At 39.4% G+C, this 17,191-nt stretch overlaps 1 protein-coding gene across 7 annotated transcripts in view; it reads left to right on the plus strand.

Annotated features, from left to right (window-relative positions):
* LOC124158409 (gastrula zinc finger protein xLCGF3.1-like) overlaps positions 1-17,191 on the plus strand; it is a 123,010-nt gene that overhangs the window by 52,636 nt on the left and 53,183 nt on the right. For 5 of the 7 annotated variants that reach the window (XM_046533485.1, XM_046533491.1, XM_046533486.1 and 2 more), the window contains exon 3: positions 12,226-12,571. The exons of the other annotated variants lie outside the window; for them this stretch is intronic. In XM_046533485.1, the coding sequence (XP_046389441.1) occupies positions 12,226-12,571 (346 nt within the window). The remainder of the gene's footprint in view (positions 1-12,225; positions 12,572-17,191) is intronic. 7 annotated transcript variants of the gene reach the window in all.

Consider the following 17,191-nt stretch of genomic DNA (forward strand, 5'->3'; position numbering starts at 1 on the left):
AAATAATGAAAATACATACACTCAATACAAAAGTTGTGCTACATGTTCAAACAATAGGGGTACTGGGTTTACAAAATTTACATTAAAATTTTTAAAACTTATTACTTTGTTGTAAAGCTCAGACAGGCAGTATTTTTTCAGCGCTGTATCCACAAAATATTTTTTTGCGCTGAATGCGTTCATTGGAAGATTTATTCATCTACATCTTAATCTACTCACTAACCTGCAAGCCGCTTAAAAGCGTGTGGCAGGGGGTGTTAAGACACCAGCCATTTGAACATGAAAAGGAATTTGGAAAATGGAAAGGAAATTGGTGCAATGATTCAATTTGACGGTATTTGGCACCTTTTTCTTTTTTGTGCCCGTGGAGATATGGCTGTTGGATTTGGAGATGTGTAAATAAATTGATACATGTTATCCATCATGTCTACTCCCGCTTTGTTTTTATTATGAAATAGGATGGTCTCTGGTATTCTTTTATTCGTTTCGGAAATGGTGTCGCCTGAGATCATGCTGCTGAGTGAAAGTACATTATTGTTCTATTTTGCCTGATTCTACGTAAGAGTATGGCCTAAGGTATTTTTGAACACTCGCGTTGAATGGATTACATGGCTATTTTAGGGGTCATGGATATTTGTGCGTCACGCCTGATTTTTTCAGATCGTCCATGCAAGAGAAGTATTCCATTTTTTTATGACTTCCTGCCAGCTGGATGGATGGAAAATAATTGTTACAAGTTACATTTATTCCTGCATTCTTGTATTTTACGGTCACTTTAGTAACTATTTATTTCCCCAAAGCTTGATTTGATGGCATATCAACATCTTCGCCACAATGTGGAATTTCATTTGGGCTGTATTTTCATTTCACATCTGTCAAAACCCAGTACTCGATTCCAAATTTGTCTGGTTTATTTGGAAATTACCTCATAAAAGGACAGCTGCATTTTGTTGGATAGAGCTAAGCATTTGCTATCACGCCAAAGTCGCCATCGGATTCACTATCTTGGACTTCGTCGCTTCCATCACACGCAGATATTGATGGATTGGTCTTAATGTCCTTGAACTGATGTTTACGATTCACTTCCAGACTGATCTTCAATATTCCCTACAGGGTCATTCCATGTCAGTTCACCCAGGCATGGCACCCACCGACTCGGATTTTAATGAAATTTTTGTCACAAGCCACTATCACCTATCTAATGACCCATGTAAAATATTTCCTCTCTCACTCTCATAGTTTGCAAGATATGAGGAGTCAAAGTTTGAGATGTTTGCTCAGAAGTGGTGCTAGTGGGAGTCAAATTCCAGAGTGCAGGGCACAGGGTAAAAATTCATAACTCAGAAACCACATAATATATTTGAATGAAATTTTGACCCCTTGTCTATCCAAGTACATAGCTTCCATAGTAATGTCTTTTATTCTCCTTGCATTGCTATGTTGGCCAAAATGATGTCAACAGTTGTTAATTAACAGATTTTTTTAGCTCAAAAACATTACTTCATATTTTCAGAATTATCACGAAAAGGCAGAGCAGTTAACTCATCCAATTTTTTTTTAAATTGAAGGTTAATATGTGCTCCAATATACTGTGAAATAAAAATGGTGGTGTTTTGACTGCCACTATGAGTATTTCAGGTTTTACTTTTTTTCTGCCCCTGTGAGAGGGATTTTGGACACGTACTGTAAGATAATAAGTATAAGTGGATCCATACCTTCATGAGGATATATTTGAAATATTGGTCAGTAAATCTAAGACCAAACATGTAGTCTAGTGAATGTGGCTCTTGTTCATACATTTTTTCTAATAGCAATACTTGGCTTGTGGCAGCTTAGGGTAAAAAAATCCAAATGGCTCAGAAATGTGAAATGATGCTTTTTTCCTGGAATTTACCCATTTTTCAAGTGTTTAGTTTATGGAAAGATTGGTATCAAAATACATTAGGCTCTTACTGTGCATTAGAGGATAAATGGAAATACTAATTTCAATAAAAGTATTTAAATAATACACTTCAATGTGTTTAAGGCATCTCCTGAACATCTCTGGAGGCTCTCTCGGGCAACTAAATGCTTTACAATACCACCAATTCCATCACATGGGGATTTTCGATATGGGTACATAAATTTCACTTTCACATCATGTTCTTCCTCGTGTTTAGAAATCACTAATCCAAAAAACCAGTGGTCATCATAAGCACATGCAATGTACAAGTTTGTTAAGATCTGTGAAAAAGTGATTAAATGAGTCCTGCTGAACTGGATTTGTACAAAGTTAGCCTCTCTTTCACAGAAGAAGTACGGTCTTCCAAACCCGTTAGTGATGGAAGAGCTGGCAGAGCAAATGGTATTACTTATAGATATGCAGTAGGTTGTCACCAATATCCACATTCCTTGATGGCAACTGGAGTATTAAATTTCTATTTCACTGGGAGAGATAATGCTGACATTATGTGCCCTTCTCCCCTGCCTCACATATGATTGTATTACATGACAAACTTGAGAAGGTAATGCAATCCCACCTATTCAGCCTCACTTTTCAGTGTTATTCCATCTCCCCAAGGAATAAGTGAATTAAGTGCAACCTCTAGGAAGAATAAAGTGTTACAATGTATCGCAGTGAGGGCATGACAAATCAAAATAGATTCTAGGGTACCACTTTTAATCTTCTGCCAAGTCTTCTTGTGTAAAGATGCTCCACGGGTGTCCAAGTTTATTCTGTGTGTACGATCAGTGTATTTTTACCTGTACATTAATTGTGTGTGCTATGAGTTAGGCGAAGCTGCTCATTGTGAACTTTGACATTAAAAAAGGTTAGTGTCTCCACTATGCTTCAAAATGAGCAAATTGTTGAACTGTGCAGCATTGGAAAAGTAACTGCATCTGATTGCCTCAAAAAAAGCTACACACCAGTGGTGCAACTGAACAAAATTGAGATCATGAGTATGCTTGAAAAACAGCTGTTATCTCTCAGAAGTGGTGTACCTGGGGAAGTCCTATCCAATGTCTGCGAACATCACAGAATATACTATTTGAAAAAGTATGAAACCTACCAAATAAATTGTCTTGATCCTTTTAAGAGCCACTAGAAGAAAATATCAAAATCACTGAGAAATGTAAGTCTTGAATTTGCAGAAAAGGCCTGTTAAATCCCAACTCTTCGGAAATTAGTGCCAGGAATGAAAATATGCCAGCCATGTAGGGAGGAAGTACAGAAACACTCCAGGTTTGGAAATGAGCTATCTGATGTTGAAGCAGTAGATAAAGACAGCAATGATAGTATTTTGAATTTTCAAACAACAGTATCCCAAGAAAAATCAACTGAGCTACTTAACAGAACGCTGCAAGATATAGAGGCGTCACCTTTAAAATTTCATGGCATATCATCTCACAGAAGGTCAACCTACGCTAAAAGGGAAGTAGAGTCAGCATGCAGTAATTTTAAAAGGAAAGTTAAAAGAGTTCTTGATAAAGAATTATCTCCAGAAATCTCCAGAAAAGGATGACCCAAAACTGCCAAAAGAACTACTTCAGATAGTTCATGATATAGATGTGCTCATAGACTTAACCCGTCAATGCCCACGGGTGCCATAGGGCACCCAGTGCTGAGCCAATGCTCCGGCAATGTATTTAATACGTGAATTTTAGCATACACGTCGGTGCACATACTTAGTAGAAGGTTTCCTCCATTATTCAGTCAGTTTGAATGGTGTTCTTGTGTGAAGTTCATATGTATCATATTTTTTAAAAGTGAAATATGTGTGAATTAAAAAAAAAACTTTGGACGCTGACGGGTTAATCAAACAAAAAGTTGACTCATCAAGCACCCATAAAGGAAAGGTACATCTGTTATCATTGGTACCAACTTCATGGAGCAGGAAGGAAGTAATGGAAGAGTTTCATGTGAGTGAGTACACTGCCCGCCAAGCAACAGAACTTTTCAGAGACAATGGAAAATTAGCTGCACCTGAATTGAGAAAAGGGAAGGCAAAAATAAAACATTACAATTAGTTAGGACTTTCTATGAAAGTGATAAGTACTCCAGAATGATGCCTGGAAAGAAAGATTCCATAAGTATCTCCAAAAATGTACATGTTCAGAAGAGATTATTACTTGCTAACTTGAAAGAATTGTATTCCACTTTTAAATTTGACTTCCCCAGAATTAAAATTGGCTTTTCTAAATTCTGCAACCTAGGTCCAAAATGTTGCAGGTCCAAATTGTGGTAGCAGGATGTCCTGGAACACATTCAGTGTGTTTTTGCATAATTCATTAAAATGTCAACCTATTGCTTAGTGCCTGTAATATAGAGGAAACAAGCCAGGACCTAATTGGTTATTTCGTGTGCTCTAGAAATAATAGGGACTGTATACTGCGACATTGCTCTCAGTGTCCTTCACGTGAAAAATTGAAAAGCTTACTGCTGAAAAAGTTTGAAGAATGTGACCCCGGAGATGAAGTTTCATACAGTCAGTGGGTTTCCAAACTGGTGAACTTCACGGTGACATTTGATGAGTACCCATCAACTTAAATTGAAAGAGTGGAAAAACTGGTGCCCCATTCATTTATTACGAAGGTACAGGCAAACTACCTTAAGAAAATGAAAGAAAATCTTGGACCCCATGAAGCAGCTGTTCTCTTTGACTTCAGCGAGAACTACTCATATGTTATCCAGGATGAGGCGCAAGGGAATCACTGGACAAGTGATAGTTGTACGGTACACCCTGTTGTGATTTATACTCTAGATCACCTGACTAAACAGCTTATTATTTCCAGTTTATGCATCTTGTCAGATGATTCAGAGCATGATGTAGCTTTTGTTTATGAAACCTTGAAAGAGATATGGGTCGAATCAACAATATGACCTGTGTGTCTTGATAATGTACTGTTATTATCTAAAATATTGTTTGAAACCTTTAATGAATATCTTAATTACTCGCCAAAATCCTGCGTTTCCTGGGACATAGGCAACCTAGCAAAAAAGTAAAGAATTGATCGTTTTTCCGCATTCATTTTGTAATCGTATCGTTATTAGGAAAAAAATTTTTCTCCTAGTGGAGTTCCAAAAAAGGAGGATAGTCTTAGAATCGTAATCGTCTTAGATTCGTGCTAATACGGTGTATGAAATTGTTTTTCGATTCATTATGTTCTATAAACAATTTTCATAAAATATTTTCCGTTAAATAAGAAATAATCAATTTATTATATTCTATAAACAATGTAAATAAAATATTTTCCGTTAAATAAGAAAGATTGGGATGGGGAAATTCGGTTACTGTGCAGTAATAACAACGTGCGCAAAAAACAATCTCTCGGCGAGGAATTAAAAAAGGACCTCGGGTGTCCGGACGGAAGAAGGTCCGAAGGGTATTCGGCGTCCAGGCAAGAGCGCGGTTGGGCTGGTCCTTTAGTCGGCCCTGAATTTTGCAAACGATAGATCACGTCGTAACAGATATCATTTTTCATTGCGGCATTAACATTCACGGCGTTTGTCGCATACGTTAATTTTCTGTTGATATACGGCCAGTGATTTTCTTATTGTTGGCTTATTAACGGACCGTGAATTTAGCGAAATTGAGACCGTGAAAACCTGAAAAATAACCATGAAAACCGGAAAAATAACCGTGAAGACCTGGAAAGTGCCGTGAATTTCATTATTCAGGTAGAGTGGGAACCCTGATCGAGTTGAATCGACTTGCACGCTTACTGGAAAAAAGATTCTCCTCTTTTGGATGACCTCGAAATCCAAAATGTGCGCACGGGAGGCTTTTTAAAGGCTCATAAATACCTTGTTTCGCCGAGGCAACAGATAACGTTAAGTTGGCAAAATTCCAGAAAATCTCCCTTTTACTAGATATTCGGTAGTTTAGAATTCGGAATTAGCGATCTTCTGCTGTCTCTTTAGTTCACTCATCTTTATTAATGCAATGACGATTTTTCGAGTACCTGCTTACAACTTTTTTATTACCTATATTAGAAATGCTTTAGTCACCTACATGCCACTTTTACAGAAAAAATTTTAAAATTTCTTTGAGGCCACTGAAATATGCGTAAATGGAATCACTAATTTCAATAATAATATTCCATGTGGGAATGCTTTTAAGTTGATCAATATTATAATTTTCTAAAAATATTTCGTTAAAACAATTGTCATCTTCTCATTACTTATTTTTACTACCCATTTTTTTAGCTGATTCCTGAAAAGTATTTTCCAACCTTAATTGGGCAAAGAACATTTAATCAATGAATTTTTTGCTGCATTCAGCACCTTTTAGTTACTTAGAATAATATTTCTTATTCATAAAAATCCATTCAAATCATTACAGACCCTAAAACCTGAAAAAAATGGCAGGTCCTCATTTAGTGTTTTTCCGCATTTAGTGTTTTAAATTTTGTCCCCGCTGAAAAACCTTAAATCAGGATTCTGCTGTACTGTGTCCATGGTCAATTCAGAATGGATTAAAATAGTGCTACGAAATTTTAACTCTAGATAGCTGATGCCAGATTCAACCAAAATTACTAATGATATGGTAAAACCTCTTCACATCGTAATGGAGGGGAGCAAAATTTGGGCAATTTGATGCATGGAGGTTCACTACAGAGAGGTTTTAGTGATAGGCACCATTTTTATGTATCCTTCGGAAATGAAAGGCAATACTGTCTTTTAAACCATTATATTTATGTGCTTAAACAAACATGCATGCATCAGTGATTAACATTGAACATATATAAAGCTGGTTTTAAAAAGTGTCTTCGACGCGAGGATTGGGAAGTCGTCAGACACTAATGTTCCTCTGGTTTAAATAATTCAAAACCTATGGAGAGTAATTCATTAAGTCCAAATAAAAGCCCGTTTTGGCAATAAACAGTGATAAATATAGCATTAAAGGTTATATTGACGAATTTTATAGTTTATCTAAAGAATTTTATGGTTTTACTATGAGTGAGAATGATCAACAAATGTAGAGCATATGCAACCCGCGTGCCACCAAAGATGTTTTCCTGGGGTGGGGCGTGCTCACTCTTGTGACGATATCTCGAGAACCACTGGTCACAATTGGAATATATTTTAGGAGCAGCATTCCAAATGTCCAGTGTATCATTAGTTACTGTAGAAAAACAGTTGAAAAATACCATCACCTTTGTATCGCCATTCCTATCCGAAAAACAGCCGAAAATACCAAAACTTCTCAACTTTGAGTGCGATGCAGCACTTTCTCCTGTCATCCAATTGCAATAATATTTTACAGTCGAAATGTTTTCACATACCAGTTAACATAAAATGAGGGGGCGTCCCAAAAGAAATTCGAAAAATCAAAAAAAATAAGGACCACCCTATTGCTGCATTCTTCTATTGAGAAACTGAGACGAATTCTCTTGTTTTTATGTATTTGTGCGTAATTTAATCATGTATATTTGGTATGGTTTTTTTTAACAAAAGCGTGGTTTCCTTTTTTTTTGCCTAAATCGAAAGATTTTTACTCCTGGAGCACATATTTCACGTTTTTAGATTTTTTAATGACGATATCTAATTTCGCGGTTAAATGAAAAGTGAAAAATTTCAAGCGAGAAAAAACGTGACGGCTAAGTATGAATGCTGGGAAAACTCTGTGTGACGTCATTGTGGTTCCCGCTGCTGCAGTGAGGTGACCTTTGGGCGAGGTTTTGAGCGCTGATACGATGCAGGATGCTAGCAGGTAGCAGAGTACCCTGCTAGCTAGTAGCGTTTGGCTTAAATAAGGATTATTATTCCCCTATCAAACGAAAGAAGTTTCCGAACTTAGATATTTGTAATGTGTGATTATTAAGAGATGTTTCCCTGAGCTCTGTGCCTCATGCATGCATTGGTAATCTCAGACGATGTAAAACTCCTATCTACTCGTATAGAAACTAGGTCCCTGTGACGTCACGTGGAGTGGCATCGCATGGGCACCAATCTGGCTTTTTTCAAATAAGGATAAAATTGACCCTTGCCATTCATCTAAACTGGAATTTCAAAAAACCAAATAATTTGTATATTATGAATAAACTAATGGTGGGTGACGAATCGTAATCAATACCTTTCGTTTTCTTTGATGAAGGAAACTACCCTATTCCTAAAAAATAAACGGTTATACGAACATCGTTAATACGAACCTCCGGTTTTTCGCTCTCACAAACTTCGTAATAATGACAGTCTATTGTAGCTCTCACAGCTATGTTTGCATTCGCTGTGTCTTTTGCGTTTGATAAATTTTTTAGTTACCCTGCATCCAGTGATTGTTACGTGATCAATTTTTCTTACTAAATTGACCTGTCACAAGACTGTGAATTTGATGGTGCTAAGACCCCGAAAACCTGGAAAAAACTGTGAATTTTATAATTTACTTGGAGTGGGAACGCCGAAATTACTAATGGTGTTTATTACTGAATCTCCGGCAGGCAAAGCATTGGAAGTGGAAACGTACTTTGAGGGCTGGGGGTGTGCGGAGGAGTGTAAAGCACAGAAAAAAATAGAAAGGCACGGTTGAACACAAGTATCAATCCATTAAATAACAAAAGAAACGGTCGATTCAGAATAAAAATCACCTCTCTGAACTTTGGTAGCGAGGAAACCAACTAAAGGATTTGGGGAAAAGACGAGGTTAGGAACAGAGATGGAGGATTGCTCTACCTTGGCTGTAGGAGGTAGCGGTGGTCGAAAAAGGTGCCTTTGGTCGCCTCCCGGGAGCAGCTCTTCTCACGCCCAGACACTCGACAAGAGTTCAACAGATTCAGGCTTCAAGTGGTGGAAGTTAGACATTATAATTATAGTATTCTACCGATTAAGGTAGGTTTCCATGGAGTACGCAAGAAGTGATCTGGGAGCCTCCCTTTCCTTCCAGCACTGCCTTCTTTAACTCACAGTAAGGCCTTCTCTCTTTCAATCTACCTAAAAATCCTATTCTTTTCCTTCCCCTCCCTCGTTTCCCCAACATTCTACCCTCCAACACCATTTTCAACATCCCCTCACTGCTAAGCACTAACTCCATCCATACCTTCTGTCTCCTCCGTATCTCATCTAAAAGTTGCCTCTCCTCGCCAACCATATCCAGCACTTCATTGTTCCTTTTCCTCTCCGTCCATTTCACCCTCTCCATTCTTCTCCATACCCACATCTCGAACGCCTCCAATCTTCTCTCGTCTTCTTTCCTCAGTGTCCACGTTTCCGCACCGTAGAGAGCTACACTCCAAATCAAACTCTTCACTAACCTCTTCTTTAAACTCTTACACAACGATCCTCTCAGAAGCTGCTTTCTGTTCATGAACGCCTCCTTTGCTAGTGCAATTCTCTTCCTGATGTCCTTACTACTGTATCCGTTTTCCTCTAATGTGCTGCCAATCTGCTCAACCTGCTCAAGTTTTTCACCACCCACCTTTATCTTGACTCTCACATTTCTCGCTCGTGATGCTTTACAAAACCGCATAACCTTAGTTTTCTTGTGATTAATGGAAGTTAGACATATTTAAGTTAATAAAAGATCGTAGCACTTTTCCACAAGAATTTTTAATGCATACATTGCGTTTCGGCTCACTCAATCTGGCATTTACAAGGTTAATTGTGATTCATGCAACATGTGTTACATCGGTCAAAGAGGCGGAAGTTTCATTACCAGAATGAAAGAACATAGAATGTGCTAGAAAAATGGGAATGAAACGTCACTTCTCGCCAAACTCCTTCTACAGACTTTGCATTGTTGTAATTTTAAACCTGAAATTCTACATTTAGAAAGTAAGGGCACAAGACTGGATGTTTTTGAGCAATTCGAAATTGTACAAAGTGATTTGAATACGCTCGTGAATGAGCAAGTGTTTTTCACCCACGCCCCTCTCCTAAAGATACCCTTCCCCAAAAACAAATGGGGAAATTCTTTCTTCACCCACGCCTTAAGTGACCCCAACATCCACGGGGTGTTTCCTGTCCGCCCACCCTTTCTCCGTATTGTGTTTGACCATTTTCTTTTGCTTGCAATTTCCTCCCTTGTACCCCCGCTAACTTTCTCTCCTTCTCAGCTAACCCAAAGGGACTCCTCACCCCCGCCTCTTTTCCTGCATCGCTACTTACTCCTCTCAATTTCAAAAGACACGCGGCCTCTTTTTACCCTAAACCGTCCCTTTTTTCACTCTTCTCAACACCCCCTCCTCCCGTTTTGCTATGGTTCTTCCCCACGTGTCGTCATTTTACAGTTATGACTAGAACCCTCCCTCCAACGTGGGTTCTCCACATCCCGTAGTTGTATCTTTTCCCACTGTCTCTGCTCTGTATGCCTATTCCCATCCCCCATCCTCAAAGATGTCAAATCCTCTCCTACCCCCTCCTTTCTCAAGGGTATATAGAAGGGATTTTCACATGTTCTGAAGTGTCTTGTACCAGATGATGGCTCAGTGAGCTGAAATGCGTTGTACGCATTAAAAATTCTTGCGGAAAAGTGCTACGATCTTTCATTTACTTAAACTCGACTAGAGCTTTAGCAAAACAATGCACACCGCTCGCGGACAAACATTCCCTTATACATCAGACTCCTGATTATCCGGCTGCAGTGTATCCGTGTTGCGCATTATCCGTATGCATGATCTTCACTCCCACTCAATTTTTTCTGCGATCTTTATTTTAAGAAATCGGATGCGAACTCATCCGCGTTACTGCATTAATGCGAAGATACACCAGGCTTATTATTTCTGTTAGAATCCCCTTCATAGAATGGAAGTGATCGCGCACTAGCTGCATTCAGTGGAGTACCATGTCTCAGTTTTCCAAGCTCTGCAGTGCGCGACCGAGGTCCTTGATCACGGATACACGTCCCGCAGCAGTTGCAACCCCGGCAACTAGTGCCAGACGCGACTACGTGGCGTGGTGCCTGACAGTGTAGTTTCCGACGTCGAACAGTGGTTTTGAGGCATTCCTGCAAACCACTTTACTGTATCCGTGATCACGCAGACACCGATGAGGGGTTTTTTGAAACCAGGCCTTACATGGAGCATTAATGATACGACTACAACCATGTTATCATCGCTAAAAAAATTCAAAAACTGGCAAAGAAAATTCTCATTGAGTCTGAGGAGCACTCTAAAATAACAGAATAACTGCATAAATAGTAATATATTGTTTGTTTTATGTAAATAATGAAAATTAGAAGATGTTCAAGCAAAAGTTTGGATTGATGTTTTCTGATTTCCGTATTTCTCCGAATATAGTCCCCCTCCGAATATATTCCCCCCACCTAATTTTGGGGCTTCAGTTTCGGGAAAAGTTGAAAAAATGCATTTGAATATAGTACCCCCCCCCTTTAATTTTACCACGGGCATTTTTGGAAAAAGGGGGGACAATATTCAGACATATACATATATGGTATTCGTGCCATATCTCTCCCCATCATTAGCCCATATACAGTGAGTCCTCATTCTACGTCACCGCGTTTAACGTCATTTTGCGATAACGTCACGAAAATTTTGAGATCGTCATTCATTTATCGCACCTTCGCTTCGGGATAACGTCAAGTCTTTTAAATTTCGCACGAGAAAAAAGGTTGCAGGTTGTTCGTTTTGTGGGCGGTAATACAGTCAGTCTTTACAAAGTATAAAACGGTGTGTTTATTGTTAATTGCGATGACGGTTTTAGCAAATTTTCTTCAAAATGCATTCTTAGGTAGGTGCGCAAGGTTTTACTTGACATAATGGTTTTCAGGAACCTAAAAAGTTATTTCAAGGAATTTTCCGTGTAGAACTCGGGAGTTTTTGTCGTCACTCTTTTCGCCGTGTTCACAATAATTTTGGTTCCTGTAACTGCGACGATGTTTCAGTGATGATAATGCCCAGGCGACACTCGCCCGGGCGACCACCATAGCGAAGCCGAAAAGCAAATGCGGGAAGATGCGAAAATGGAGAAGGATTTACGTCACTGCTGCTATTGTCGTCGATGAAGACAGGAACTCGTATTTATGCCATAGTTTGGCATTCCCATCGTAAAAAATGCCTCAGTTGTGATACGCTAAAATTTTTTTGCGTAGGAATTGTGAGGTCTAGGAGCCGATATTCACTTTTAACATTGTTTCTTATGGGATATTATGTTTCGATTAACGTCATTTCATTTATCGTCACATTTTTCAGGAACGGTAAGTGACGTTAAACGAGGACTCACTGTAATCAGGAGTGTGCTGTATTTTATTTTGCATGGTTACCACCTATTGTTCATTGTTGTCTCCCTCCTAGATCTGTGGTCGTGCGTTCAACCGCAAGGACAAGCTGTCTCTCCACCGCAAGACACACAACGCAGAGAAGCCGTACCAGTGCCCCACGTGCCTCAAGCGCTTCTGCCGCAGCGACTACCTGCTCATGCACCGCAAGACTGCGCACCCGGAAGAGGAAGTGTCGCAATTCCCTTGCTTGGCGTGCGGCACGGTGCTTGGCAAAGGCAAGGACCTCTCGGCACACATACGGACTACGCACTTCTCGTGTGCTGACTGCGATGCGGCCTTTCTCACGGAGGGGGAACTTGCGGCGCATGCGGAAGCGGAGAAACACAACAGTGGCCAGCAGCTGGATTGCGTTGACTGTGGTAAGACTGAAGGGTCACTGAAATGCCACCTTATTTACAGTACCGTATATCTCCGAATATAGTCCCCCCCCGAATATAGTCCCCCCCCCCCAATTTTGAGACCTCAGTTTTGGGAAAAATTTTAAAATGTAAAGGAAGGCAATTTTTCTGTGGTTAGCAAGTTAAGATTCTAGATTCGATAAAAACTATTATTTTTTATTGTTATGCGGCGCTGGTGCAAAATTCAATCCTTTGGAGAGAACCGCTCTGGTGGAGTCATCAAGTTCAGTGTCAGTTAGGTTCACTACCACTCGTTTTTGGTCGATTGCTGGTGCCTTTGGCCGACGTGCCTGTAGATGATCAAATTTCTTATTCAATCTCTCCGTTTCTTGCGTCAGGAGTGATTTTGCCGTGGCCGTTGTGATTCGGTCAATAAACTCCCAATCGGAGGGTGAGAGTTTTGTGGACAGCCACAGGTGAAGATTTTTCCCGTGTTTGGCGTTGGCGTCCAGTAGTCTTCTCTTGTCATGAATCCTTTCCCGTACTAAGGCTTTGCTAGCACGCTCAAGGATCCGTTCTGCTTTTGGCGACATAACCGAGGATTTTAATCTGGCGAAAGTTGGAATTACTCCTTCATCCCGGCATCTCAGAAGGAAGGTGAGACTACAGATAAGTGTCGCCCTCTCCCTCCGCTTTGCAGCAAATTCCTGAGTGCTGCGGTAGATATCCTCCCCGTAGAGGCTGGTTATGTAAGATTTCACTTTTTCCCGGCGTATGATGGCAGTGAATTCTTCTCGGGTTTCCATCCGGGTGAGCTCCATCTCCATCGCTGCCGACGTTTCGATAGAATCCTTTTCTATCGTCATCAGGGCCGAGGATATATAAACCTGGCATTTTCCTACTGGCATCATCGGCCCTGATGACGATAGAAAAGGATTCTATCGAAACGTCGGCAGCGATGGAGATGGAGCTCACCCGGATGGAAACCCGAGAAGAATTCACCACCATCATACGCCGGGAAAAAGTGAAATCTTACATTGTAGTTCTGCTGTTTCTCCAATGCAAGCCCTGCAATTCTAATGACTTTGTTTGCAATCCACTTGACGGCAGGAAGAACCGCACAATTATTCTCACAATTTTTATAGCCTTGTGGTTTGAGGCATCAGCTAAAATAGCGATGAACTCTGATTCTCTAAGTTCCTTTTGCAGTGGTTCCATGGCAAAAGGAGAAAAAACATTTGTAACAATAGCCTCAGCTTTAGTTCTAGCACGTGCAAACTTGCCATTAAATAATTTTTGCTCAAGCTTTGAAGTGCAATCCATAGAACGGAAACTGTGATTGTGATTGAGAGTATGAATTAAATGCCATTTCTTCTCCTTCAGCCAGCTGCTGTTTGTAGTTCCTCCTTTCCTGCTTCTGTATTTCGAAAGAAATTTGTTAGAACTGATGAAGGGGATGCTGCTGTTAGGGTAGACCCGACACCCGGGGCAATCCCGACACCCTACTTTGCGGTCGTATTTAGAGGGCCAGGCGCTGCTTTTTAGTGCTGATGCGTTGCGGGCGACATTGCAATTAGTGCTTGGTATGCTCCTGTCGTCTGAGCAAACAAGTTGTTTTATGGTGAAGCATAATTCATTTTCATAGTTTTTCATCTAAAAATTGACTCCCATACAAATCAATGTAGCACTTTAACAGCACGTGTCATTGTTATAGCTCTTAGATTAATAAAAATTACGTAATATAACTAACGTTTTGGTATATCTCTTGTTAAACTTCAACGTTCAGAGTAGTCTCCAGGGTTCTGTAACCACCATATTGTTCTTTCGGGGTAATGCCGACATCCTATGAGGGGGAAATACCAACAGGGTGTCAGTATTTCCCCATTTATTCTATACTTTTGCATGAGACTGTTGTTAGGGCCTTATTGTTTATTTTAAATGACCTCCAGATGGTGAGATTGAGGAAACAGACCGCGGAGAGGGGGAAATGGAATGGGGAGACCCTTAAAAAGGCGTTTGAGTTGGTTCAAAGTAGAGGAACTGTTAAAAGGGTGGTGGCTGAATTAGATATTCCCAGAATCATCCTTCATGACCGTCTGAAATCCAACTCTATGGCCAAACCAGAAAATCTTACTTCACACCAGACCAGGAAACCATTTTATCTAATCATATTAAACAGTTGCCAAACCAGTTATATGGCATAAATTTGACTGATTTAAGGCAATTAGCGTATGATCTTCCTGAAAAATTAAATGTTAAGCATAATTTCAATAGAGAGAGCAAAATGGCTGGCGAGGACTGGGCTAGTGGGTTTTAAGTCCTGGTGGTCATTTTTAAAGATCGGGCAAGTATTATTTATTATGAAATAAAAGAAGCTATCGCCGAAATATCACGCGAATTTTTTTCCTTCTGTAAGAGTTGGTACTTCTTACCTTCTAATATTCCTTTGTTTATCCGTGCTCTTGAATATGCCCAATAATTACGTAAATAGCGTTTTCACAAATAAACAATCAGCAATCAAATTATTTTCTTATTTTTTACCACTGTCGGGATTACCCCTAAGGCCTGTCAAAATCACCCCAGTGACCAGGGAAATACCGACATCTGGTAACAGTCACAGAAAACACTTTTTTTCCTTCATAAATTACATTAGTTTGTTAACATAACATATCATACGGATGTAGAAAATTCGAACTAATTTGCAAGTAGTTCAATGAACGATGTAGCTAAATTAGTAAAAAACATAAAGTTAAAAATGCCTTAAGGTGTTGGAATTGCCCCAGTCTACCCTACTGTATTTCTGTGTTTCTCAGTCTTTAAGTGGTTGGAAATGTCTCCCCCACCACCAGGAGCTACTGAAAATTCACATCTGCACACTGTGCAGCATACATCAGAATCAGTCCTGTTCTTTTGAACGAAAGGAAATTCCTTTTGCAGTTCCCTGCCAAATTTGCAATGCCGTTTCCCCATTTTTCCTAGGCTGAAAGTTTCAGTCAGATTTTCAGTGGTGAGTGATGAGGAAAGACTAGGAGGAAGAAAGTGAGATAGCTATGCAGTAATTGGCATTTGTACTGTGTTGTCTTTTAGTAATTTATTAAAAAAATATATTAAATTTTGTACTTAAAATTTTCAGCATACCTGTCGTTTCAAAACGCTCAACCTTAGGTATGATAGTTATGATGTTAAACTTGCTGAATTCCTTACTGAAGACATAAGAGTTAACCCTTAACCAGTGACGTGAAATTCTTGTTACACTACCAGTGACGTGCGGTCTGGGAGACCGCAATAAATCAAAAATTCATAAAATATTGCTACGCCATTTTTATTTCTTTGTTTAATTTTTCTTTGAATGCTCAACTATTTTAAAACCGATATTAAAATTTTTACTCTCCCAATACGAACCAATTTGTCATAAAAAATTGTGATTTGAAGCAGGATCAAACAACTGATGCCAAAAACACTCGAATTATAATTATTTAATTTATGTATCAATATTTCGCCACATTCAAAAAAGGCCTTAAACGTTAAAGTTGGAAGGCTAAGTAGTAAGTAGCCATGAAATTTATCCCGCTTATTCCTTTTCTTGATGCGTTCTTAGTAAGTGACGTGTGGTCTTGCAGACCGCTAATCGAATTGAAATTCAAATTTACAAAAATTAATAAAAGGAACGTTAAATTTTAAGAGTGGGATGTCCTTGTTATGCAAAAATATGAAGCTAACGAGAATTATAGATATTTTGAAATTTTAGAAACGCAGCGGTCTCTCAGACCACACGTCACCGGTTAAGGGTTGAAGTAGGGAGTCAAATAGTGAAGTCTCGAAAATTAACTGATTTGTAAAGCAAAAGTCCAAAGCCTGTGAAGGTGACAAATCCCAATGGCCCAAGCCAAAGCCCAAATACCAAGCAAAAACCTAGCTAAGAATAACAAACGAAAGCACTGTCAAAGGCAAAGTCAAAAGACTAAATTCTAAAACCACAAAGAACATGCCATAAAATTACAAAGTTTTAGCTTAGATTCACAACTTACGGTCTGCTATGGTGTTTACCATTACATATCAAGTTCTTTTAACTTAGTTTTTCAGCATTCATTTAGAAATCAATGAAAAAGTCAGCAAACGCACAGTCAGTCTTCCGAAGACCGTTGAGATATCCATACTAGACGACGCAACCGCGAATCTCCCGCTTTGACATTCAGACAGATCTCTGAGATTGAGCGATATACCAATACATAGTTCAATTGATACTCACTTGTGACTGTGCAGCACTTTGGCAAGGAAGTTAATTTAACTGCCGTAATTAAAGAGCCGTAAAATGTCCCGTTATTGTAGACGGCTAAAATAATAAAAGTAAAAAGTTGATGGGTTAATTTTTCTTGTCTCTTGTTAATAATAACCTTGAATTAATCCCAGATTTTTGTTTGGGCAACAAATTTATAAACTAACGCAAAATAAAAGTTTCAGTATTTCACACAGATGCAAGTCAAAAACCAGGTCAATTGCCTGTCCCGGGGAACATCGCAGGGACACCGGGACAAGCATTCTGAAAACGGGACTGTCCCGGGTAAACTGGTACATACATATGGTCACTTTACTGTGGAGAGGTTTCAGTGATAGCCACCATTTTTTTCATATCCTTCGGAA

The sequence above is a fragment of the Ischnura elegans genome, chromosome 5 (assembly GCF_921293095.1).
Source record: "Ischnura elegans chromosome 5, ioIscEleg1.1, whole genome shotgun sequence".
NCBI lineage: Eukaryota > Metazoa > Arthropoda > Insecta > Odonata > Coenagrionidae > Ischnura > Ischnura elegans.